At 39.7% G+C, this 27400-nt stretch overlaps 2 protein-coding genes across 4 annotated transcripts in view; one reads left to right on the forward strand and one right to left on the reverse strand.

Moving 5' to 3' along the window:
• LOC122536230 (cell division cycle 20.4, cofactor of APC complex-like) overlaps positions 1-27400 on the reverse strand; it is a 318886-nt gene that overhangs the window by 87573 nt on the left and 203913 nt on the right. For all 3 annotated transcript variants that reach the window (XM_043668422.1, XM_043668421.1, XM_043668420.1), the window contains exons 2-7: positions 4860-5075; positions 2494-2761; positions 1993-2157; positions 1776-1914; positions 1032-1239; positions 430-748 (exon numbers count right to left, since the gene is read on the reverse strand). In XM_043668422.1, the coding sequence (XP_043524357.1) occupies positions 430-748; positions 1032-1239; positions 1776-1914; positions 1993-2157; positions 2494-2761; positions 4860-5075 (1315 nt within the window). The remainder of the gene's footprint in view (positions 1-429; positions 749-1031; positions 1240-1775; positions 1915-1992; positions 2158-2493; positions 2762-4859; positions 5076-27400) is intronic.
• The window catches only part of LOC122536232, a 111451-nt gene continuing 104244 nt past the window's right edge, over positions 20194-27400 (forward strand). The window contains exon 1 of the mRNA XM_043668425.1: positions 20194-20238. Within this exon, the coding sequence (XP_043524360.1) occupies positions 20208-20238 (31 nt within the window). The 5' untranslated portion in view covers positions 20194-20207. The remainder of the gene's footprint in view (positions 20239-27400) is intronic.

The following is a 27400-nucleotide window of genomic DNA, read 5'->3' on the forward strand; positions in this document are numbered from 1 at the left end:
TTAGAAGCTTCGTCCTCATTACGTTTCTTACGACACACTAAACTGAGGATTTTTATGAGAAAATAATTAATTTTTTATGAGAAACTAAGGTGGATAAGGAAATAGGCTTCACCTATTAAATATTACAATCTTATTTTCAATCTCCCTCTATTACGTGGATTCTATGTATTTTTCGAAAATTTAAAATTTCTCACAAATGCATAAAAATCCTCAATCTACCCATCATTCGATCCAATAACGATTCCACAGTCTCGTCGAACGAAATAAATTTTAAACAATTTTTTGGATTGGATTAATTAATAGAAATATTGAAAAATTCCATCACGAATCTAATCTACCTATCACCAGTCCAACATCACGATTATATAATTTTAAATAATTCTAGACAGATTAATTAACAGAAATATTGAAATGATGTGTTCCACGTACCTAATTGCGTGTGATCAGAGTTCCACATAACAGCGTTCACTTGCATTTCCTTGTCCACGGGTAACACGTCCACTATGCGATCAAGACTCGCGAAAACCGGCATCACGGTGCGTTGCTTCCTTCCTTTCAAGTACGACCAATGAACGACTAATTCTCCGCTGTGCTTGTTCCACAACATATTCTCCACAGCGCCATTAAACTTCACGTCGCGATAAGTTGGCGGATTTAATTTGTTCATGTTCCAAAGAGACAGCGAAGCGTCACCAACACCACCGCCGATGCACAGCACACCGTTCTCGTATGGTTGCCAAGCCAACGACTGGAACATTCGTTTCAGAATTAGAAATGACAGGATGTTCTTGACGACATTTCTATTGAATCTAGAGACCGCTATTTTGTTTTTATAATATCAAGATTTCTAGATCAGTCGCGTGAAAATGTTAAACGATATAGGCATTTGGATTTGATTAATTAGTATATAAGTTGCAATAGAAGCAATGAGGTGCCAACAATAGTTTTTGTACTATGATACAATACATTTTGTCAACGAATTTCCAAGTATTTTCCAAGAAAGGCTTCGTGTTTGAGAAGAATTGACTCACCGTCACGGATTCGTAATAAATAATGTCCAGATGCGGTGAGAAATTTGTCCAGTTGAAAATTCGTATGTTTTTGTCCAACGCAGAAGAAGCGAGATATCGATAATTCGACGAGAATGCAAGCGCCACAACAGTCGCTGACTGTATTTGAAATAAATGAACAACTTTGCCATCCCTCGCCGAATAAACTAGGATTTCCCCCTTGGTGCCGCTGCAATGCGTTAAAATATAATCTCCCTAATTTATACCGTACGTATCCTCGAGCAATTTTCTACGAGCAACTGAAGTACGCAATTGAAAGCAAAAGTCCTACAATTATTATCGTATTGAAATGTATATAATGTTATTAAAATTATGTTCACACATAAGTATAAAATTCTTAATAATAACGATAATAATATTACATATGATCAAATACATTAATATTTGTTATAACAATAATAATGATAATAATAATTCCGCTCCCTCACGCAAATGAATTAATATTCATGCAGCAGAATAAATAAAAAGTGATGTCTGAGAATACTTATGGCAACTGGAGTCTCGCGGCCGATTGAAAAATATTTTCCACGCGGCGTGTACAAACGATCCGTGAATGATTATGGTAATTAAATCAATGACATTTATCAAACGATATCAGATAGTAATAAACTCTCGTTAACCGATGCAAATGATGAACAGTAATGGACGTCGTTTATGTCTATCTTATTTATTCGACGAATCTTTATATGGACAGGTATTACTCACACGACGATATGCTGGTCGTTCTCAGACCAACAAATGCAACGCACAATGTTGCTGCCTGTAACCGTCCAAATCATCTTTTGCGTGTCTATGCAGTAAAGTTGCACTTTTAACATCAAGGTGCATATCACCAGTTTGTTGCCTGACGACGAAGAAGAAACGTAAAGTGTTCTGTCAGACAATAATAATCAAACCGTTTGGGAGGAAAATAAAATTTTACCTGCGTTGTTCCATTTTATCGCGCAAACATCCGATACATCCACGTTATTCGGAGATTGATAAACGTCAGATTTGTTGGTGTCGTAGAATGCCACGCAGTTCTTAACTGCTGTAGCGATGAAATTTTTCGAGCCCCAGTCGGTGAGTTCTTTGTAGGAATAGGAATCTTAAAGAAAGAAATCAGTATTCTTTAATTCTTGTAATTATTTCCTCAAATATATTCTATGAACATCTACGCTGTGATACGCTGTGACACCTAATGAAATAGCAATAGCATTATATAAAAATTAATAAAAATCTATAATGAAGAATATTGTTTGAAGTTAGTATTCGACAATGAAAGAACATCAGAATAATGGAAACGAGTGCGAATGGAACTCTTTCTGTCTAAATACTGTGAAAGAGAACTATGAATGGACGTTGAAGTGGATCGACGAAGGAAAAGTGTTGGTAATTCGCAACAACTACTAACTCGTTCGCAAGTATGCCAGAAAATTCTTACATGGCAGCGCGTCGTATCCAGGCATATCTAACATACAGTTCATCGTGCCTATTAAAGGCCGCTTTCGTGGCTTCGATTTCCACATTCCATCTTCCAGGTCGTCCCACAGGTCTCTAGGCAGGCCAGCTAAACTTCCAGGTATCTTGTTTTCCCGGGGCAAGCGGTTACCGCGCAGCACTTGTTTCTGTCTCAGCCCCGGTATTATGTCACGGTCCACCATTAATTGGTGCATAAGCTTCTTTCGCCATTCGGTCGACAGAGACTTCACCTGTTTACAGTTTGTCAGAGGTTTAGTGGAGATGGACTTGAGGAGTTTAGTCACTTGCCGCGAAAAACTATAAGTCATCTACTCGTAATTTACACTTTGTTCTCTTTCTTTTTTAAATTTCCTTCTCTTTCAGAGGAAATAAGATGTACGGGTTTTGAGAATGTTAGAGAAACTTTGAAATTCACGAAAATATTTGTAAAATATTGCTTCTTTCTTGTATTTTATCTTCAAGAGGTTACAAACTTTTCTGATTATCTTCAAGAAATTAGACACTCGAGTGACTCGAATTCGCCATACTCAGAATTTCGTTCAATTATAAAGGAGGAAATTATAAAAATTATTGTAGCTATTTATGTCCTCTTTCACCTTACACAATATTACAAGATGGTTAACTCGTTTCCCCCAGTTAAGTCATTATTTTTCGCAATCAGAAAATAATTAAGCGAAAATCTCATCGTTATCTACGTTTGATAATTTTCTAAATTATCAACTATTTCTCCATTCTGTGAATTGAAGACTACTCTCTCTCTCTCTCTCTCTCTCTCTCTCTCTCTCTCTCTCTCTCTCTTTCTCTAACACAATCTCAGCAATTTCTTTCATTTTCAAAACGAAAGTTACATTATTATCGATTATCGCCATAAATCGCACCATCGTGCATCGATGAAGCTATTCACAGAGATTCATTACGCGGGAACAAGGATAAAGCGAAATATCCTGGTCGAATGTCAAACGAGAAGAGTGAACGGACAGGCAACGAGGACGAGGTGGAGAAGCTGGCAGAGGAAACCATGTTACCATATTACAAGCAATATTATCATAGTTGCGTTACACGCAGGAAATTGCATTCCTTCGAACGTCTTCTTCGGCGATCCGAGATTTCGTGATCTTTCCGTTTAATTAAAATTTTCCAATTTCTTTGCAGCTCGTTCCTTTCTTCTTCCCTTCTATATTAAGCCATCCAATGAACGCTCGATAAGTTTCCACCGTTGATTCCTCCGGTATTTTGCATCAGCTCTAAGTGGTTTCGAGGGAACGTAATTATATCTACGTAAGTACTTGCAATTTCGTCCAATCTTGGCGTCAAAAAAATCTTTTAAACTTTCCATCGATATGTTTTGTTAATTTTTTCCATCGATGTTTTTCCTCGAACTCTTACACTTAACGATGAGTGTCTAAATGAATAATTAAAATTTGTAGAAAGAGAGAGAATTTTAAATATTTTTTAATTCATGAGAACTGCACGCATCAGTAATAAGTCTTCTAGACCTCTAGAAAATGTTTCAATAAAATTTCGAAATCATAAGGAAACTTGCTTCTCTTGAAGGACAACGGAATTCAGGATAACCTTCTCCAAGAAAATTTCATTAGAAATTTTTCAAAAACATTTTTCTGAAACGGCTCAGTAATTCTAGACGTTGCGAGCCAATTTACCGATATAGCGCCATAAACGTCCCAGGAATTTATTACATTTTTGTACCACGAATTCTCGTTAGTTTTATAAAATATTAACGCCGGATTAAGCGGTACACTCATTCTGACAAAAAAAGAAATCATCCCTCGGGAGGCTACGAGAGGCAACGCGATAAACGCAGAATCGCGAAAAAGAAAGAAGGTGGAAGTCCTTTGTTTTTTTTTTTTTTTTTTTCCTCTGCCAGTCTCCTTTTTATTCGAGCGCGAAACTTCAATTTTCCCGACGTTTAAGAACAGTAATTTCCCGCGCGATGAGCCGCTTCTACGCCGTGATTCCGATCTTATCTCTATCGATTATCGGAGATTACATGCCCTCATCGATAAACATGAACAAGATACCTCGCGCTCGCATCCGGACAGCCTTTATGCTAATTCGACGCTCGACGTTGCAACAGCGTTACGTATGCAACTACTGTTTCGCTACTTTTTCTTCCCGTTTTCTTCCCGGCGACCATTAAAATCGTTTAATGCGATCGTTCGTATGCATTGACACAGAGGAGGATGTTTCCGAATCAGCGAGCGTGCCGTTTAAGATTCATCCGTTCGCGAAATTAACGACACTGAGCAAAGAGATTGAAGGCCAGTCTCTTTACGTTCAGCTATATTCTGTTGAGAAAGAATAGCTTACCTGCTTCAACACGTCGATTTCATTTTCGTTCAACTTATCCTTCGACTGTTTCGTTAAAAGGTAATTCGCAGCTTCCTTGTTGTAGTTGAAATTTATGAATCTGTCCACCGTGTAATTCTGGTTTAGGATCTTAAATGGATACGTTTTTATCACTTTTGTGGTAAGTTCCGCAGCGATTGGTTGAGAATTGGTGACAATTGGTTTCGGACCATCTTCCTGAAAAAATACGTACGACGACGTTAATACGAGGTATTTTTTTTGAAATTAATAAACTTTTGCTGCGTAAGAATAGAAAAGTATGAAGAAATAATAGTAATAATAATAATATTAAAATAATAAATATTAATAATTAAAATAATAAAAATAATATTAAAATAAGAAATATTAATAATTAAAATAATAATAGTAATATTAAAATAGGAAATATTAAAATAATAATAATAATATTAAAATAGGAAATATCAAAATAATAATAATATTAAAATAAGAAATATTAAAATAAAAAATAATATTAAAATAAGTAACATTCAAAAAAATATATAATTCATCCTCTTAACCTTGTGGTATCATTTATAATAAAAATGCAATATTAAAATTAAATTAAATTAACAAAATTAAGAATACATTGGAAAATTGCGAATTTCTCTGAAAATATTATCAAGATGTGGAAATTTATCAATTGCAAGTTCCACCCCTCGTTCTTTAAATACGAAGAGAAAAAAATTAGGTCGGACGTAAAATTCAAAATTTTATTTCATTGAACGAAGATAAAAGACACGTTTGGCAAGATAATTTGCGCTGCTGGCATTATGCATGTCTGGCGGAGTAAGGTATACGAAGGGATAATATTTATATTGAGAGCAGGCCTTATACCCCCAACGAACGAACGTGACAAATCTGGTTTCGTACGAATGACAAATAGAACTGGGCCTTGGACCTGATCTCGTCTGGATTTTCTGTACGCAGCGTAAGAACAGGTTTGGACTTCTTATTCTTTTAAACGACTTCTCAACGCTTGTACTGGCTATCGATTTTCTCCCGTTGATTAAATTGAAATGCAAAACTCTCTAAAGACTGTTTTTTCCTTTAGTTTGTTGAAATCCTTGGAATTAAGATTTTGTATTTTGAAGTCGTTAACTCTATAATCTGAAATCCCGTGATATGTACGATCGTACTTAAGAAACTTAGAGATCCTAAAAGTTTAGAAATTTTAAATAGCAATAAAAAAAAAATGGAATATGTCGAAAATTTCGATTAAAGATTCACGCAGGGAATAGCAGTAAAAATTCGAGATTAACTTTCAACCAAAAATTGATCTCGAATTAAACTGGCTGTCAGCTCAAGTACTTGAACAAATTGAAATCCTCTCTGAATGTTGTTGAATTCATCAAGACGAGCTCGTGCGGACGCTGCTCGACGAAGGGAAGAATTCTCAGAATTTATGCGATTCCGGGGCCGAAAATCGCGGCACAGCAAACGTCATTACCGGGAATGAAAATCGCGACAAACGTTAGTGAAATATGACGATTATAATTCATGCACGCAGAGAGTTATACTTTCAAAGGATTCAGCGTGTGTTTGTTAGCCCGTGTGCATGACGTTCGGGACTTATTGCGCGCAGAAATTCCTATAAATATACCTGGGCTCTTCTTCTCAACGTTGCACGAACGGCCACGAGCGAAACGAGCTTCTGCCACGGATTTCCGGGACGATACTTTAAACGGGAAAGCAGAGAGGTGGCATCCTAATTCCGAGTTACGATGGCGTTCCCTCGAGGCCGTTCTCTCGGCCCTAACGGTGAACGATCGTCCATTTAAATTGTTTGTATCGCGATTTATTGCTCCTCGCTTCTGGTTCCACGTTATGCGGTTTTCTTTCGAGGACGTCGCTGCAATTTCTTACGCGCTGGCATTTCTTCGCTTTTCTCCCATTCCGCCGTTCGCTTTTTTTTCCTTTTTTCCTCTCGATGGTAACTCACTTCTTCAATGAAATTGATTCGAACGGTTGAAACGGTAAATTTCACGTGAAACACGGTAGAAAGAGTATATAATTTATTTATAATTATAACTCTATTTAAATATTTAATAATTTATTTATAATACCATATATAACACTGTTTAATAATTTATTTATAATATTTAGAGGTATAGTGGAAGTAGGAACAGTAACGCGATAGAAAGAGTATATAACTTATTTATAATTAAAACTCTATCTAAATATTTAATAATTTATTTATAATACTATATATAACACTATTTAATAATTTATTTATAATATTTAGAGGTATAGTTCCAATTACAAGTATTAGGTCTCACTTGCGTGACATGATTAGAAAATTAGGTATTTTTTAATAGTAACGAACCATTAGAAAATTGTTTCAGTTTACAGAAATTTTGAATAAAGATTTACCTTCTAGCAATGTTTATCTTTTTTTAAATCAGATCCAAAATTCGATTCAGATTTTAGATAAACTTGGAATTTTGTATCTGTCTCGTGGAAGTTATTTGAATAAGTACATAGTAAGAAAGATTGTAGTCTCTATTTCTATGGGCAGACAAAGTTAACAGAGAATCGAGTTTTACTAAACTGGTTTTAGGGTTGTGCTCCATTCATACCACGTGAATAGGCTTCGCGTAATTTTTGAACTCAAAGGGAAGATGGAAAATTACACCTTTGGTACCTAAATTCTATATCGATTGATGATCTAAGTAATACTTCGACCTCGAAATTAAAGAAGTATAAAAAAAAAAAATTACATTAAAACTGGAGAACTTTCATACAAAACCAGTAATAATTCAATGGTTATTGCCTCGATAGAACGTCCACCAACATGCACCAATCAAATAATAACGAATCTAATTAATAAAAACGACGCCAAACAAACAATTGTTAACAAGATCGTGCATTTTCTTTTTCCAAAACAAGTTTGAACAGTTAGCTGTCAGGTTGCACAATGAATTTGTGGTTTAAAGTGAAGTCAATTGCACGTTTATCTATTAAAAAGAAAAAAGAGGAAATTATTTTTCAGCCAACTCGATACTTTGCTTTTTCACATTTTAATGGTTTTCTTACACTCTATGCATTGTGTACACATTTAAAGTTTCCTACGAATCAAAAATAAAATCCTCTTCCAATTCGTCCAACTCGAAAACCTCTTAATTACCACGTTACTCAAATATGATATAAACACATGACGAATTCCTTTCTCGTATTCTATTCATCGTACACAGTTTTGCACCATCAAATTTCCCACGAATGCACGATCAACGAAAGCTAAAATTCTTCATGGGAACTGATTCTTGCGCTGGAATGACGTGCCACGCATGTCGAGAGTTTTAAGTATATAATAAAACAAATAATAAATTTATTACTCCTCAATCATTTCTATCCAGAGATATCAAACTCGTCGGTTCAAAAAGAAAAAGAAATCGACGAATTATTGTATACAGTTTTGGTCACTCGTTACGGTCCGCAATCAGTTGCCCAGCGCAAATAGTCGAAACGAAACTAAAATCCTTTAACAAAAACTGATTCCCAATCATTCAGCAATAGCTGATCCTTCGACGAACTGCTAACGGCTGAATATTTCTTTTATAGAAAACGCCCTATCCCTCGACTGAAAGTTCTTTAAAAAAATTCTGAAAAAGAAAAGACCGATCCAACGCTTCCTCGAACCTTCTTCACGGCCATGAATTACCACCGAAAGCACATATACGTACGCCGTGAGAGACGTTACCAGCATTGAGACCGTCCTTAGCCACGTACGGCATACATATCGTCTGTATGTATATTCGTATTCTTATCGGCGCGAGGGGCCAGAGGCTGAATAAAATAAAGTCGTCGGTGTCGGCGTCGTCGCCGGGTGTATTTTCCGCTCGTGAGTGCCCCGCGGCGTTTTAAACACGCGATATGGCGTTAAGGTAGCAAAGGGGACCTGGGACCACGGCACCAGCCACCGGCCCATTAAATGTTGTACGCCCGGTAATTTATGGGGTGCGAGAGGAGAAACGTAACCACCATCTCCTCTCCCGTCCGGATGGTGCACATAATGCGAGCCGGCGCGCGTTGCATAGGAGACGATCCTCGCGCCCCTCCCTTCCTCCTCCTGTCGCGGCAACCCCGGTCGCCACACAACCGAGTGTCGACCGTGCCATTTGCATAAAGCTGGACGGGACTATGGGATGACCAGGAGGCAAAGGCCGCTCTCGGAGATTAAACGTCCGAGATTTCGTCGGCCGTGTTTCTTGCACGCTACTCACGCGGAAAATCCGTCGGGGATTCCGGCTTATCCGTTTAAGACGAGAGCCCCGTGCACGACGAGGCGCGCGTGTGGAAACCGTGGATCGAATTTTATGGGCCGAGGTGATGATTGGCCCCGTGATGCCCGTGGGAGAAAACGGGGACGCCACGGGATTACAGGTACGAGGCCACGGGAGAATTTATAATACCTATTCCTTTCTCCGTTCCGTGTATCTTGTTTGAAATAATATCGACGAAATATCTTATCTGTCGATATTCCGAGCTGTTAGCAATCTTCGAGGTGAAGAATATCACGTGACGATCCAGCTTTAGCTTCGTAAAGATTCTACTTTGATAGTGTGTCGTGTGTTCGTTTTTTTTCGAGAGAAAAATGGGCTTGCGACGAAAGCATCGAGAAATCTTTTTCATTGTTGGTTTCATCGTTTGGTTATCAAAGATTGATATTTTCTCTTTACAGCTGGAAACTTGCCGTGTAACATATTCTCCAGCATTTTATCGAACTTTGAATATCAGGATCGTGCGATGAAACGTCAGGGTTTCTTCAATTTTCGTTGTTTTAATCCCAATACTGAAAAGTCGGTGCAGCAAGTTTTAAGAGAAACGTCAATCTTCGAAGTTATCCAGTCGTGGGGGGAATTTTTCGATGCGTTTTTTCAGAAACGTTTCAAACTTCAATTAATCACACTGAGAAACTGTGTTCACGTTCATTTTCATATGTCGAGGATTCCTTGAGTTCATTCTCACGAGTACTGGAAAAGATGAAACTCGGGGAAGCTCATGGAGAACCCAGGTCCCACGGTGGAGATCAAAGGAGTATCACGATTTTCTCGCCACTGTCTTTGAATGCTTGACATTCGAAGCCAATAAATTCAGCGGTCCAGCGACTGATTTGCATGAAGCTAAAACCTTAAAAACTGCAAACAGCTGTCATGGCGTTGCGGTAGTAGGAAGTCGCGCCAAGATTTTCCCATAGGCATCTCGGAAATGCAGAGGACCCCCAGCGAAGAGACGCGAGCGCCGTCAAAATGCGGTCCAGCTGACGGAAACCTGTCTGACCGATATTTTTACTAGACGGATCTCTTGTTGCAAGGTGTCGAACGGGTTGTTTCCGGTTTCGTAGAGGGTGCACACGAGCATAGTGCCCACTGGCTAAATCCGAGCGTTATTATTTTTACGACGCGGTTTTCATTAAAATTTCACTATACGAAAATTCAATCATTTTTAATGTTCATAAAAAGAGTAGAAATAATAAATAATTGGTAAGTAGATTAATAAATATATTTGCTACGTGCTAACTAATAGTTAATACTTCAATTTTGCTTTATATTAAATTAGGTTTAGATCGTATGAAAATTCATTTTTAATGATTACATGTACAAGAGTAGAAATAATAAATAATTGGTATGGTACATAAATAGATTAATAAATATATATGCTACGTGCTAACTAATAGTTAATACTTCAATTTTACATTATATTAGGTTAGGTTTGGATTGTATGAAAATTCATTTGTAATGATTACATGTACAAGAGTAGAAATAATAAATAATTGGTATGGTACATAAATAGATTAATAAATATATATGCTACGTGCTAACTAATAGTTAATACTTCAATTTTACATTATATTAGGTTAGGTTTGGATTGTATGAAAATTCATTTGTAATGATTACATGTACAAGAGTAGAAATAATAAATAATTGGTATGATACATAAATAGATTAATAAATATATATGCTACGTGCTAACTAATAGTTAATACTTCAATTTTACTTTATTAAATTAGGTTTAGATCGTATGAAAATTCATTTTTAATGATCACACGTACAAGAGTAGAAATAATAAATAATTGATGAACTGCACAAATAGATTAATAAATATATTTACGCGCTAACTGAAAGTTAATATTCTTCGATTTTACTTTATATTAGGTTTAGATTAGGTTACCAATTTTACTCCTACAAAATGAAACGTATAAATGTTTCGAAAAATAGGAATAAGGAACAAAGTTAGTCTAATTTCTGGAAATTCTGCCTTATGACGCATTAAATTTGAATTTAAATTTAACTTATTCTCTCGCACTAACGTCAAATCAATTAATTATTCTCGCGTTAATACAGTAAAAACCAGCAATTGTAACACAAAGATAACAAAAAAAACGTAAGGTACACAACCACAAAAAATGTTCCTTTTTAAACATCCATCAAAACATAACCATCCGTATTTTCAGCGTGAAACACTGACCCCTTCGAAGAAGAAAAGAACCTGAAAAGCTGAAAAGATCGCGCGTGATGCTCATTTCTCTGCCACACACATACATTGACACCGAAGACACGTAACTCCTCTGTAAGAGTCGCTCTCCCTCTTAATTTCTTCTCTCGCCATTGTTCCTCGTCGTCGTGCTGCAACCCCGTTCTCAAGGAGGACCCCCTGCGAATTATCGACCCACTGCTATCGAGCTGCAGCTCTTCGAAAACGGAGAGACGCCTGGAAGCGTTCGTGCGTGCGTCGCGACGCGGTCATCTGCTGACCGGTTCGAATCGATGGAACCGTGGGAAGAAGAAACTGTCCAAAGTGTTGTTCAAAACGCACGCGGAGAAACGCGGCGAAACATCGGACAGTAATTTTTATGGTTAGAAACTGCCGAGTTAGAGTTAAATTTGCAGGAAAAGCTTCTTTCGTTGTCGAGTTTTGAAAGATCGAAGGTTTTTAATGTCCCGAATAAAAATTTAATTTGGTAGCAATGGTAGCAAAGGTAGCTTATATTAAAATAATAGGGTATCTAATCCTAGTTTAATATTTAATTTTTATATATTTTTATATATAAATTTATAATTATATAAATAATTTAAATTTCACCTATAATTATTAATTTTTTTATACAAATAATTTATTTTAATAATATTTGTTAATTATTAACTTATAATATAAGTTTAACCGCTATTGCTGGCACTTTAATTTATAATTATTAATTTTAATTTCATTATTTAATTTTCATTAATTTTTATATAGAGAATTTATTATTAATTTTATATATTATATTTAATTTTAATAAATTATATACAAAATATTAATTTAATTAATAATTTAACTATAATTATATTTCACATGAGAAAAAATTGTTAAACATCGTGATTAAAAATATAAACGAACTACAATAATAATAACTACATATTTCAATAATTTCTGGATTATTGTTCCGAATGAAAATTTAATTTGGTAGCAATGCTACATGCGATTCGACACGAGGAAAGGTTATTAAACATCGTAACTGAAAATATGAATGAAATATAATTTTCGAAACTATTGAAAAATTCTTTTCAAAAAATAGATGAGAAGAGTAACGAGATGCTGTTTGATTTCCCCCGAGATGTCTTTGATTACTTGCGAATTGCACATTATTCAAACAGCCCCTTCCGCGAAACATTAATAATCGAACCGTGCGTTATTACATCATCGATACGTCTCCGAGACGTACTTTCCCTAGAAATTGTTTCATTAAGAAGCGTTCGATTGCCATTTCACCGTGGTAAACACACCTGTGGATCGTCCAGAGTCTCGCGAAAACATCACCTTCGACGTGGGCCCGTCTCCCATAATTCTAGTGATGACGATCGAAAAAGGAATCCGTGCGAAATTCCCAGAAATAACCGCGTTCGTTCCGGTTCCTCGAACCGCTCGAATCGGCGATTCGTTTAATGCCAGCTTTGATCCGGCTTGTTAAAAGGTATATACGCATATTTATGAATAATTCAACCGCGGAAGCGGTATCGACACGGGAAACAAATTAATGGCATGAACGTACATTCGTACAGCATCGCGCTGCGTTGTACAGCTCATACCGGGGAACGTCGAACGTTCGGCGTGTACATCGACGTTACGACGCGCAAGTGCAATTGCACACGCGAACGAGAAATCTCTGATCTGAATATCAAAGATGCCGACGATTCGTGATCTCCAACCCTTTTGCTAAATATTTCTATCTAGATTTATTGTAAAAAAAAGGAAAGAGGAAAGGTAGATTCAGCCAAGTAAATGAACACGTACGTCAACAGTACGTTTTATACTTGCAGTTAGTAATTGCAAGATCCTTTTCAGTTTCCGTCACAAGATTCCATTAGCAAACGATCGCTGTCGAATAAAATAGAAGACATAATTTTCTTCTCTTTGTCACTTCATTCTTGATGCAGAACTCATCGTTCGCGATTGGATGGATAAGAGAATCCACAAGTGTCAATCTCGAACAGTGATTTAATTTTGTATTTTTCTTTTTTTTTTTTTAATTTATATTGCTGTTGATTCGCGTAAACACCGTATAGATCTCATTATTCTTACTTCCATGTTCAATGCTAGTTGATGCTGGTAATCTTTCAACTTCGTGTCGAGCACTTTCTCAAAACTTTCATCGACGTTTCATCGTTGGAGGAAATATTCTCACGCGGCGAGGACTAACAGATGTTCGCGTGCGCGCGAAATCGATAGAAAAGTCCACTGGCGCAAAGCCAACGTGCGCATTAGCGAACGTGTTGTCAGGAACAGGTTGCTCCGCTGGCGCGATTCAGAATCTCGCGGCGTAATACAGATATTGAGTTCACGCGTAGCGCGGGCGCGGATAGAAAAATCCGCATGAAAGAAACGCTCGCTAATGAATTAGTGCTGTCGGTATTGGAACGGGTCGTGCCTGCGTGCGACAAATTATGCCGATCGTATCGTAAAATTCTATGGAAACAGCTAAATGCTTATTAGAGGCCACATACGCGGGCGTAGATGCAATATATCACCAAGTGAACCGTGACGACATTTATGTTTTCATACTTCTAACGATCAAAGTCATCATTTTTACAGTTTTACAGTGGCATTCTTGTGGGCAACTGGGTCAACGGACAATGTGAAACAAAGTGTTGCCCGTTTTCCTACCCCTCGTCGCCCGTTTTCACCGAGCACGTGAATCGATTAACGTTACCATGTTAATCACGATTTTTCTGTCGACGATCTGTAACGAGGTCCTGTTCGATCGTCGATCAAAAGATAGCGCGACGATCGATTGAACGTGATTGTCGGATGCGATAGTATGATCGTGGGTGCGATAAAAAAAAGAAATTTGAATTTATTAATCAATGGAGAGTCATTTAATAGATTCTCTTGTCAAAGTGGTCAGGTGTAATGAATTAAATTGTTTGGAATTTGACGAACTGGAAGATCAGATAAGATTTAGATCTGCCAGTATTTATGATTTTAGAACTCGATACTAATGATTACAGAGTATAGATTATGTACAGTAGTATATTCAATATTAGTGTTTTGTATTGAATACTAGTTGTATGGAACGATAGTTCTGCTAAAATTACACTTTTGTACGAGTTAAGAAGCCCAAGGTATAAAAAATTTAAATAAATAAGTATAAAGATGTAATTTTGCCTTTCCGTGGAGCGCGTCTGATTTGTGGGAACGATCTATTTAATGCATCAGTTCTCTCATTTCAAAATACTACTGTTTATATCTGTTTCACTATGAAATAAAGCATAAAATGTTCTCCAAAGGATAAAATATTCCCAGAATCAAATATTCTCCTTCTCTTCTGTCTTCTTTTTAATACTCATTGAATCCAATCATATTCCTCAATCTCTTTTGCTACAGTATTATTCTAAAATTGTTCGATGAACTCCTGACTCTCAAAATTAATTATGAAATTCGTGTCTCGATGAGACTTGAAGCTCTATTCATGTATCTGAATCATCTTCTCCACTCCTACCTATATGTACATTACTGTCTGAAATTTATCTTAAAATCACCTGACACCCTAAGTCTCAAAATTAATCACGAAATAACGAGACAGAAATTTTCTACTCAGAGCTCAATCCATGTACCTGAACCTTCTCCACTGACATCGACACGTACATTACTATCCTAAATTCATCTCAGAATCACTTGCCAAACTTCTAACTCTCAGAGTTGATCGTGAAATCCGTGCCAAGTATCTGAGCGAGACAGGAATTTTCTACTCGCGGCTCAGTCCATGTACCTGAATCATCTCCACTGGTATCGACATGTGCATTACTATCCTAAATTCGTCTCAAAATCACTTGCAAAACTTCTAACTCTCAAAGTTGATCATGAAATCCGTGCCAAGTGTCTGAGCGAGACAGGAATTTTCTACTCTAGGCTCAGTCCATGTACCTGAATCATTTCCACTGTCATCGACATGTGCATTACTATCCTAAATGCATCTCAAAATCATTTGCTAAACTTCTAACTCTCAAAGTTAATCATGAAATCCGTGCCAAGTGTCTGAGCGAGACAGGAATTTTCTACTCGAGACTCAGTACCTGAATCATCTCCACGGACATCGACATGAGCATTACTATCCTAAATTCATCTCAAAATCATTTGCTAAACTTCTAGCTCTCAAAGTTGATCATGAAATCCGTGCCAAGTGTCTGAGCGAGACAGGAATTTTCTACTCGAGGCTCAGTACCTGAATCATCTCCACGGACATCGACATGAGCATTACTATCCTAAATTCATCTCAAAATCATTTGCTAAACTTCTAGCTCTCAAAGTTGATCATGAAATCCGTGCCAAGTGTCTGAGCGAGACAGGAATTTTCCACTCGAGGCTCAGTACCTGAATCATCTCCACTGATATCGACATGAGCATTACTATCCTAAATTCATCTCAAAATCACTTGCTAAACTTCTAACTTTCAAAATTGATCATGAAATCCGTGCCAAGTGTCTGAGCGAGACAGGAATTTTCTACTCGAGGCTCAGTACCTGAATCATCTCCACTGATATCGACATGAGCATTACTATTCTAAATTCATCTCAAAATCACTTGCTAAACTTCTAGCTCTCAAAGTTGATCATAAAATCCGTGCCAAGTGTCTGGATGAGACAGGAATTTTCTACTCGAGGCTCGTGTACCTGATTCTTCTTTTCATCAATACCGAAATGTACATTGCTGTCTGACATCTTCCCAAGAAAGAAAAAAATCCTGAGATTCGCGAACAACGTCTCAGCGAGACAAGGCTTTCCAACTGAAAGCAGAATCCCTGATCCAGCGATCCAGTCTATCGTAACGCGGAACGCCGACACGTATGGTACGTACATACGTGTGATACAATACAAGGAACACGGATCGATCTCCCTCCACTTTCGACACCCGTTACAACCGAGACATTAGATCGTACGTTAGACACGGCGATTGGCTCCCGTCGGACGCGAAGAGGTTGGGCCCAGGTGGGCCATCAGGTTCGCAGGGGGGATCCAGGATGCGATTGGCAGCAGGGAAAGCAACGGAAGAAGGGGGCAACGCTATCTTGGCAGGCTCGGTGCTGTACGTACGATCGTCGTGCTGCATCGGCACCGGTTCAAAAGAAAGAGAGGAGAGGATTGCTGCTACGCGGTGAAACAACGTTCGGAGCCGATCGTTCGACGCAGATCACGACGCGCAGATACCGGCGAGAACGGTAGGCAGCGCGAGAACTCACGATATTTTTCGCCCCCCCCAGCAGTCACCTGCGGGCAAACTTTGTCAAATTCAAGTCGATCCAGCGCAGATTGGGCCGCGGATGACTTCCGTTCCTTTGATTGTAGATAACGGCCTGCGCTAACCGGAGCCAGGTGAAACGCAACTTTGTCGTACAACGTCCGATTGATAAGATAACCGGTAGAGTCGTTTCAAACTCTAGATTAATGCACCGCGAGCGAAGATCGACGAGACCGATACGTCAGAGAGAGAGAGAGAGAGAGAGAGAGAGAGAGATGAAGGGGCAGGATTTCACGGCGGTTGATAAAAGGAAAAACGCTTTGACAACGACTGCAAACCGTGGTAGGCTCGTAGCTAACCATCTGTGTAAGACACGTCAATTGTAGCGTACAGGAAGAAAACGGCGAGACAGATGCCGATAGGAAAGAAGGATAGGAGGCAGCAGCAAAATCATCTGGTTAAGAATTTATGCTGTTACCGGTGTTAATGAACCAGAACTAAAATGAATGAAACGTACGAGAATATAGTAGTTACGTGCATACGTATGTACGTGTATCAAGGGGCGGGAGAGGTAGAGGGGAAGAGTAAGTTCCAGGATAAAATCTTTCCGAATCGTAATTTGATTCCGTTGAGTGTAGCAGCTTTTGAGAACTCGTTTATCAGTTATCGCGTCTGACTAGACCATTCAACGTACCAACACTACTGTCAATAAGTCGCGAGATTACTTCACCCAGAACAGGCGTGGATGACGGGCATAATTGTGATTGCAAAATATTACGGTGAAAAGGGAATTAAATTGCGCTACGTTATCATACATCTGCCTCGGCTCGATATTGCAAAATTGCCAAACGACAACTCGTGTAAACGAGTGTGTATGCATCGCAATTTCGAGAGTCTGTGTCAATTTCCAGTAATTTCAGTGAATTCATAATGAATCAACATGATTTGCACTTTCGAGCAACCACGATTTAAATATCTTCCTCAATGCTTCAAGTCTTTCGATAGGAAATCTACGTTTATTGAAAAAAAGAAAAGTAGAATCACTCCGTACTGTTGTCATCGTAGCGATGATTCAAAACTGTTGAATGAAGTCACCCTCGAGGGCCAAGAGCCAAAAGCCAAGAGCCTGACTACGGTCGGTGCGGATTCGGCGCGTTCGGCTCTCCTGACCACGGCCAACTCTTCGTTCGCGCGAAAGAAGAGATTCGTCAGCGAGCACGAGGGGGCAACGCGTTGGAAAGGGGGGCGATCTGGACGAGCGACGTCGGGGAGGGGGTTGCGAGAGTAGCAGCCAGCGAGCAAGGAGGCTGTGGAAGGCAGAGGAGGGAGCCAGAGGAGGGGATCGAGGGGCAACGCGAGGAGGCGAGCAACCACGCACGGCATCCTTCCTTCGGAGCCAAGTGAAGCGGCCGAACTGGTCCTGAAACACGGTGCAGTGCTCGAGCGGATCGTGGCGTGTCGGGGTCCCCGGTTCCGGGGCCCGACGTCCGCAGCCCTCAGTCGTTCGCCGATGCCCCGACGAGGAGGAGCAGCGAGGTTGTCCTAGGGCAAGGTCATCCCTTGGATGAGCCACCCTGTGATTCTCGAATCGTGCCTCGATTCGTGAAGCTCTCGGTTCGTGCGTGCCATCCACGATCCACGTCTCGTGCTTCTCGATTCGTTCGTGATCCGTTTCGTTTCTTCGTCTCTTTTTTTTCTTTCTCTTCTTCTTCTTTTCCTCCTTACGCGGATGTTCGCGATCTTCCAGTTCGTCTCGTCTCGATCGACGTTCCAACGATCCTCCAGCTCTCTGTTGCCATGGACGGGAATTTTACGAGCAGCCGAGAGTACATTCGAGAGGATTTCCGACGATTACCGGCGAGGTTTATGATCACGCGAATCGACAGGGGATCGACGGAGGAAGAAGCAGCTCGGAGAGGATGGGATACCCTCCGGCGCGGTTCGCAGATACCACGGATACAGTGAAAGAACTTTCATGCGGCAACACGACCAGTTCGAACCAGTGAAAATCTATTTTTACGCGTAATTGCCAAGATAGAGGAGGAAATGCCAATGCCAGGAAGCTACCTAGAGGAATGATTTTTGTCAACAGGTGTCGAAGAGCTCGTTTGGACTGTCCCCGTTGCAAGAGCAGATGCTCGGAGTAAACAGGATCGTCCACTGACTGACAAGTTCGATTCTCAGACACGGTCGTGCCTTGTGACGCGTGACGAGGATAAATCGCGTATTTCACCGTATCGGCAAAGTGGACGATTAGGCTTGGTGCGCGCGCGAGCGCGATCGAGGGAGGTGCAACGGGCGCGACGGCCAGGGGGACAGGGAGGAAGAGGAGGGCGGGGGAGAAAGGGGGAGAATAGCAGAGAGGCCGAGGAAAGGAAGAGAAACGTGCACGGGGCACGGGCGAAAGAGCGTGGAGGAAAGAGCAGGCGAAAAAAAAAAAAGAAGAGCGAACGATAGAAGGAAAGCAAGAGGCGAACCGAGGACCGAGGGAGCCGCAGGAGGAACAGAGACGAGACGAAAAAAGGAGGATTTGCCAACTTCCTGCGAGCCGGGAACGTGAGAGAAAGGCCGCCTCGGAGCATGTATAGTTCGATCGATAAACAAACGCTCGTCGAAGCGTAATATCCAGGTGTGGACTCTCGTGTACCCATGACCAATTGGAATGTCTCTCGGCCCCCTGTTGGAAAAAGTCCGATCTTTGCGATCGTTCTTGGAATCGTCTAGTGGCCTCGTGAGAGACTCGTATCCAAAGGCCCACGCGCAACAGACTGACAGGTGTTGGACTTCCGGTTCCAGATCCACGAGCCCATCGAGCCAGTTCCCGGAGCTACCCGGAGGATCGTGTAATGCGGTTTTAACGCGGAAGGTGTCGGGTTTCATAAACGAAACCGCCGCGAGTTTGTCAGGGGTCACTCGCGTCGCGGGTTGCGATGAACGAGCGGCTGGAACGAAGCGCGTGGCACGTGGGCGACCGACGGAGTGCGAGAATGACACGGAGAGAGACGGACCACAGGTAGAGATTCGTAGAGAGGAACAGGATGAAACGATGACCTCCAGAACATTGTGAAAGCTGTGTGACGAAAATTGAAATTGAAAGACCGGCAATTTTCGTGGTAATAGTAATTGTGATTCGTCGCGGACACGTCGTGCTTTGCTAACGGAATCATTTGGATCATTTTTAGTAATGGATTATTGTTTAGAGAACGCTCGTTACAATCGGACAGCGAGAGGAAAGGGGGACATTGATGGAAATTTTATGTGCGTACGTGTTGATCGTCGAACAACAAGTGGTGAGTTGGACCGAGGCCCCGGTGACTTCGATGCTTGCACAGACGATAGATTTCTGGCGCCACTGGTAAGTTTCCATAACTCGTACGAGCTGGACCGAGCCAAATGTAGTCGAACGCATACAAGAGATACGCTGCGCAAGCAGAAAGAAATTCGCAAAACGTACACCGAGAGAGTGATTCCTCGTCGATACTTTCCGATTCGATCCAAGGCGAATGAATGCATAGACCGAGTCGCAGAAACTGTTAAGAACTGAACTTTTACCGTGGCTGCAGAGAGCAGAACAGATAGCGGGGTACACAAGCAATTACAATGATGTACGAGCGTCGTGAAAGACATTCACGTAAGTGAGTTCTTGAAACCTAATAAAGTCCGATAGCCCATCGAAATCCGCGCTCGTTTTTACGCGTATATGTGTGTGTGTGTGTGTGTGTGTGTGTGTGTGTGTGTGTGTGTGAGTGTGTGTAAGTACACTCTTCCTGCTCAATAAATACGCGCTCGATAACATCTCGATAAAAATGGCTGGCCGTGCTTCGAGATACCGCTGTCGACGGTAGTAACAAGTCATCTTTGTTGATCAATCGCTAACCGGTATGATACAGCATTCCGTGCATCCTTCGCTAGGCTATTTTCAATATGATACGCTCGCAACAGCTAAACCTTCGTCATCAAGATCGTCGGATTAGCAAAAACTATAGCCTCCTTCCTTTATCGTGGTTCTTTGCATCCACCGATCGAGCACGATCGAGGCTGACGGCGAATAACACGCGGAACTTTTTTAATATCCTGACTGGCTCTCCGCCGATGCAGGAAATCGAAGTTTATCGCTAGCGTTCTCTCAGAACTATCAAAGATTTTTCATGCGACGTTTATGAATCGTTTTAATCAGCGTACGATCGCAAGGCCGATCGTTCCTTCCCCCGTAATTAAGTTCCAAACTACTCGACTTGATCGACTTTCTTACACCGATATGCACATTCATTCCAATGGACGTGTGTTTTTTTGTGACTAGTAGATCATGATAGCCGCGAGTTTTGTTCCGTGGCGCATAGACGATCTCTTTTCGTCGCGAATAAGCGATTTGAAAAGTTATTGCAATGATATTCTGCGCTTACGAATGCGTTTCAAATATATGTACGTTGCAATTGTGTCATAGTGATCGGAGAAAGTTTCGAGAGCATAGAAACGAGGTACAGGAGGGTGTTGCATTTTCGTAGAGTTCGATTTAGAGACGAATTTGAATTAGAAAGGAGGATTGAAATGACCATCTCGTGTTTCAATGGGAGCCTGTAATCCTTTTGACACCCCGAGTATTAAGCTCAGTGCCAAAAGCTCCATTCAATTACACGATGTTCTATGCTTAGACCTGCCAATAAGATGTTCCGTATAATAGATTCAAAGTGATATTGTGCTTGGAGAGAACAGATTTTTTTCACACGGGAGTCACGTACGTTCGTCCAAAGTTGGCAACTACCACTTGGTCAGACGGCTCATTCTACTGAATTAATACGCGCGAACATAATACACGATACGTACGTGGCAACTATATTTCGTTAGAGTCATTAGTTGTTTATATGTTTATAAATATATATTCTCTTTTCCCTTTGCAATTAAATAAAAGTATGTCGTTTATTAAAATACAAGCTTTCTTAATAAAATTCGTATTGAAATCTAAGAAAACCTCATTTCGTTTCTTTATATGCAAGTACGAAATTTCTCATGTGCATTATACTCTAAATTTCATATACGAAATACTTATATAATAAGGAGGAAAAGCAGGGAATGTGGGAGTTTTTAATAATTTTGTTCATTCTTTTCATCTTTCGTTTAAAATTATACCTCAGATCTATTCCAAACTAACAAATATCAAACTACCATCCAGTAATTTACTGCGATGAAAATCCAAATTTCTGGATAATTAACAAAGCAGTTGATCGAGCGATTCTATCTAAGGATGCAGCAGTTGAAATACGAATTTAATCACTTGCCAAGTTGCTTCGCTACTACAGACTGAGCCATATCAACCTCTCAAAATTCCATTGTGCGATTTCACGCGCCTACGTCTGGCGGATGCTCAACGAGAAACGAGCACACCGGTCTCGCGTAGATATCGTAATAATAATATATCGCGATGATCGGCCGGTCAAGGGGCCTAGAGCAATGGTAACTATCAATTCCAATCAGCGGCGATCACCGGTGCTCGGCAGCGTTAATAAATTCCGCTCGTTCCACGAATATCGTCCGACACTCTCGTGACTCGCCGCCTATTCCGGCTTCGTTGCCCTCTTAATCCGCCATCGGACGAGTCACAATCGAAACTCGAGTGAACGAAAGTCCAAGCCACGAAGGGTACGAGCAGAATCTGTCAGGGGACAAGCAGTTGGATTGCATTTACATGAATTCATAAATAAAATGGTGCATAAAATTGTTGCGTATCGTGTATACTCTGTTTCTCAAAAATATGATGTACTACCTATTTTTCAAATTATCGTTTGTTCACGATACTCTCGATATAAAAAGATTAGCCAGTAACTCAATGAATTAATTCTCAGAATAACCAGGCAACGCCTGGCAAATTAATTCTTTGTTTTATATCGAGAATTCAGTGTCAGGTAATAAATTTGAATAACTGATGTGTGTAGCGTGAAATAATTTGTAACTAATATTTCAATTACAATACAATTGGAACTAACGTGAAAAAAATTAAACAATATTGCAACATTTGACCAACGTTAATAATAATATACATACTGAAAGAAGAAGGAAGAACTATGAGTAATAAAAATACAAAAGCAAGTCCAAACATTTGGCAGTTGTTCGAATAATAGAAGCTCAACTACAAAGAAATACTAAAGTGCGAGTAAAATTTTCTTCATCAGGATAACTATATTAGATGACAAGTGTCGAACAAACGTCGTTAGAGCAAACAGATAGTAAATTCACGAAAGTATTTATAACAATTACGTGGTTATTTTCATTTTTTTTTTTTTTTTTTTGGATTCATAGAATAACCAATGTGATATAATTTCTGGCACTGAGACGACCAAGTTCGAATAAAGATCACTAATATTGTCCTACGCAAAACCGTTCGAGGCTTCCTCCGCGTCCAACGAGATACAGTTCCCAACCTTTTTATCCTCACCTACCTATCCTCCCACAACCCGGCTCTTGGATTCTTCGTTCTTCACGCTCTTGCGAGCTGAATATTCGTGCGTCCTCTCGCTGGTTATCCTTTATGGATTTAGTCGTCGCAATAATTTTCTCCACTCGGTCGCATTTTGCCCGAGGGACGTAATATTGCCGCGTTTCGTGAGATTTTTCGACTTATCCGATGCTGTGCCAGAGATCGGAAAGTGTTCCACTTTTATCAGCAACCTAAACTGACTCGAAGTATTATTACTTGGGGGGAATATTTGGAAGACGATTGTTTGTTTGCACGATTTCACTAATATTTCACTGGTGTCTCGTATGATTTGGACAATGAATTTAATATATCATAATTAATTTTTAATCAATTAAAATTTAACATGTTTTAATAATGCTTAATAATAATAATTTTAATAATATATTTAATATATTTTAATTAATTAAAATTTAATATTTAATTAAATTATATATCATAATTAGGCTTAGATAAAAATGTACAAGACGTAGTATTCATAATAATATTTGACTTGATTCATAAAAATGTTAAATATTACGAAATACATTATGAAATATTTCAAAACCAAAATGAAACGTTAAGAGTGTTAATTTATTCGTTCAAACGACACGTTTCGTGATGCTCTTCACAGATAAATTATATTGCGTTAATTTAGCTCATGAAAAGAGGGAGGGAGAGAGAGAGAGAGAGAGTAATTACTTGTAGGAAACTGTGTTGCTAATCTGATCTCAGAACTGACGATGAACCTCGCAGATAATTTACATAGTATGTTAATTAGTACGCAGAGAAACGAAGATTAGTTGTCAGAGATGAATTATCCACGATCGTTACTTAAACACTGAACTATCATTTGAATTATTGTTTTCAATACTTGTAGATGTTAGCCTCTTTCATTTTCCGGCCACGTTTCATCGTTCAATCATTCTCACGTTTAAATCATTAATTCATAAATCCGTATTAATTCACGATGTTGGCAAGACGAAGAAATAGAAAATTACATCAGTCAGACAGTATTTACTGAATTTTGATAAAAATTTGTGATATCTATAACAAATGAACACAATTGGTGAACCTTGATCACCAACTCCATCTCTAATTTTAAAAGTAAATCAATCTCAGAGTGATCTAGACTCTCAATAAAAGCTCAAGAATACAAAGAGATAAAGAATCGGAGGCACGATGTACTTACGTGTAACCAACCGTGAGATATATTACCAACAACTGAACAGAAAAGCACAACCAAGGAACAATTAAATACAAAAATTTACACCTATAACAAATGACCAATTGACGAATCTTAAAAAAAAGGCTGCAAAGAACTCTAATCTTAAAAATATAAGAAGGCGAAAACCTCCAGAAACGATCTGAACTCCAAAAGCTTAGAAATACGAAAGCACAAAGACGAACGAAGAAATCAAGAATCGAACGAACGAAATTCTTACACCTGAGGAATTACCAAAATTCGATGCCACCTCAACTCGGTCTCAATTCATCTTCAGACGCAAGAATCTCCTTCCACTCTGCGTATAATGAACCACACGCTCAAAGGGACCCCTCCTCTTCCCCCATGAACCCCTATCACTCTGACAAAGAGCGAGACTCGAATCCGAGCCGAGCGCATACGCGAAGCGTCGCAAGCATATATATGCACGAACGAGGGGACAAAGAACGAAGGGGTGTCGATGAAGGCTCGCGAGTAGGAGAGCAAGCCGGACAAGGAGGTTGACCGAACGATACAAAGAGACGAGAGGAGAAGAAGAAAAAAAAAAAAAAAAAAGAAGAAACCAGAGAGAGGGTGGAACACGCGTTGCAACGCGAGCTCAGTGAGCTGGAGCGAGGGTGGACGGTTATCAGCGAGACGCAGTCGCCAGAAAATTGCTATCGCGAGGTGAAAAACGAAATCGCTCGGCGAAGTGGATAAGCCACGGTGGAAATCGGTGCATTTGAATAGCCTCTCTCTCTCTCTCTCTCTTTCTCTCTATAGACTAACGGATGCTGGGATCTGCACCATCGAAACGGAGCCGAGGAGAACGGTGACGAGAGAGACGGAGCTGGCGAAGGTGCCGATGAAGCGAGAAAGGGAGACTCTGCTCGCGAACCAGCTACCTCCAATCGAGCGGCAGCTCGCGAGGTGGAGGAGGAGCAGTGGTATCGAGGTGACGTTGTCGGGGAAAGAGTTGTGAAACGGGTAAACGCGCCTTGCCTATATCCACGTAGGATGTTGCTACGACTCGTTACTCTCGTTAGCCGCTATGTGGAAAAGCCACTGCGGCTTTGGAACGATCTTGCGTCTGTTGCCGTGATCGAGTGATTTTCCCGTAGGGGAATTGGACGTGCAGGTATCGAGGAAATTGAATTGTACCGAGCAGAGAGACACGCAACGGGCGAAGTATTTTTCGATTGCAGGAAAGAAATTGATTGACGATGAAGGGTTATTTTATCTGAAAGCTTCGCTGAGAATTTATATAAGCAATTTGACAGTTATACTGATTAATAATTTATAAATTAAAAGATAACGAAAAGTTGATGATACAGAGTTTTTAATTTATGTTCTCTGTAGAGAAGAAACTTTTGGGCGTGAACGTGAATCGAAAAGTTGAGTCTGCTTCCAAGCAATCTGACTTCCAACTATCCACCGATGGCGAGAATTTGTTGGTAATAATTTTCGAAAATACGATTCGTGAATACTAATATGTGAATATTTCTAAAAACTAACGAGTGTCGTACAATCTTTCATAATAGAAAAGAGGATATAATTAAATTGATGAAATTGGTCAACTTCCAGATAACGTAATGTATATGCAAAGAATTTCAACTTATATAGCTCAAAAGCACGCGTATTGTGCGGCGCGCATCCTATTAACGAAACCAGGGACAACTCGGCCCCCATAAATAAACATAATCGACTAATTGAAATGTCGCGAAACGTTTAATCTTCGTGTGAAATCTCAAACCTGTATTGTAATTGAGCAATAATTTAAGCAAATCTGATCCGAAAGTAAAATTGATAACCGGCGTCGTAAATTTCTCCGAGGAAATCGGTAAATTAATTCCCGCACTTGTTAATTGAACAGTAACTCAGAATTAACTGGAGCTATTTCAAAAAAAAAAAAAAAAAAAAAAAATCAGAACAGATAGCAAAATCACCGGATCGATATCTACCGATTGTATAATAATTTAAACGGACTAATTGAAACCAATGAGTCTATGGAAAATTTATTGAAAAAATAACCGAGTTGACTTTACGCTTTGACTGAACAATAACTTACGATAAATTACAGCCTCACTTAAACTCGAAGTCAATAAATAAATTTGTCTAGCGAATGAGACGCTAAATTAATTTGCACGTTCTAAAACAACAAAACGATCGACGAGAACGATTCGTGGCGAGTTTGGAAAGCATTCCAAAAGGCTGGAGCCTCGATAAGGAGGAAATCTGTTCGTGAATCCGTTCAGAGATAACGTGTATCCAGTAGAATGGGAAGAGCCATTTATATTTCCAGAAGGTAACGCGGAGATGGATGACTGTTGAGCGGCGACACGAGGCAACGAAGTTACAGCACGTCCACAACGTCAAGAGAACAGAAAGAGAAGAGAAACTGACTAACGCCTCTCTTTCACTCTGTGTCCAGTGTGTTCTGTTGGGCGGACACCCGGAGAATATCTCCGTATATTCGGCGATCGATCATCGTGACGTATCGTCGATCACGTGACGAACGATCCTCGAAGGTTATCTGACGTCGGAGCGTGGCCACGCTTGATCCGACCCGACGCTAAATCGATCTCATGGCCAGCCGGAAACCACGCGATCGATCCAACTCAGACCCTATCCTGTATCCTACTCGCGAGATCTGGTAAATCAGATTAGGGCCGTGACAGATTTTCGGATCGTTTTGATGACTTGAAGCCGAACGATAGAGGAAACCTTCTTCTAAATTCTAGTTTTCGTTTCGTACGTGACGATCGATTTGTGAACATCATGCGTGAAACGTATGGTTTTCATTGATAGATGAATATTTATAGTATATATTTGTTGGAAGCATTAATGCGATGAAATTGGTATCGTTATGAACGAATGGCAGATTTTAAAATATGAAATTCTAGAGAACGCAGAGAAATATATATATAAAATACCTCGAATAAAATATTTTCTACAACATTTAGCGAGCAAATGTCACTTACATACTAAATTATAATTCAGTGTAAACAAAAGGTATAAATTCTTCTACAAATCTAGCTGTCATCATTCAGTGAACGTAGTTTTACTCGAGAATCGTTCAGAAAACTGCAATAAAAATACTATGATAACCGATAGAAATTTTCATCGGCGTTCAAACAAAAA

This window comes from Frieseomelitta varia, unplaced genomic scaffold (assembly GCF_011392965.1).
Source record: "Frieseomelitta varia isolate USP_RPSP 00005682 unplaced genomic scaffold, Fvar_1.2 scaffold_816, whole genome shotgun sequence".
NCBI classification, from domain to species: Eukaryota; Metazoa; Arthropoda; class Insecta; order Hymenoptera; family Apidae; genus Frieseomelitta; species Frieseomelitta varia.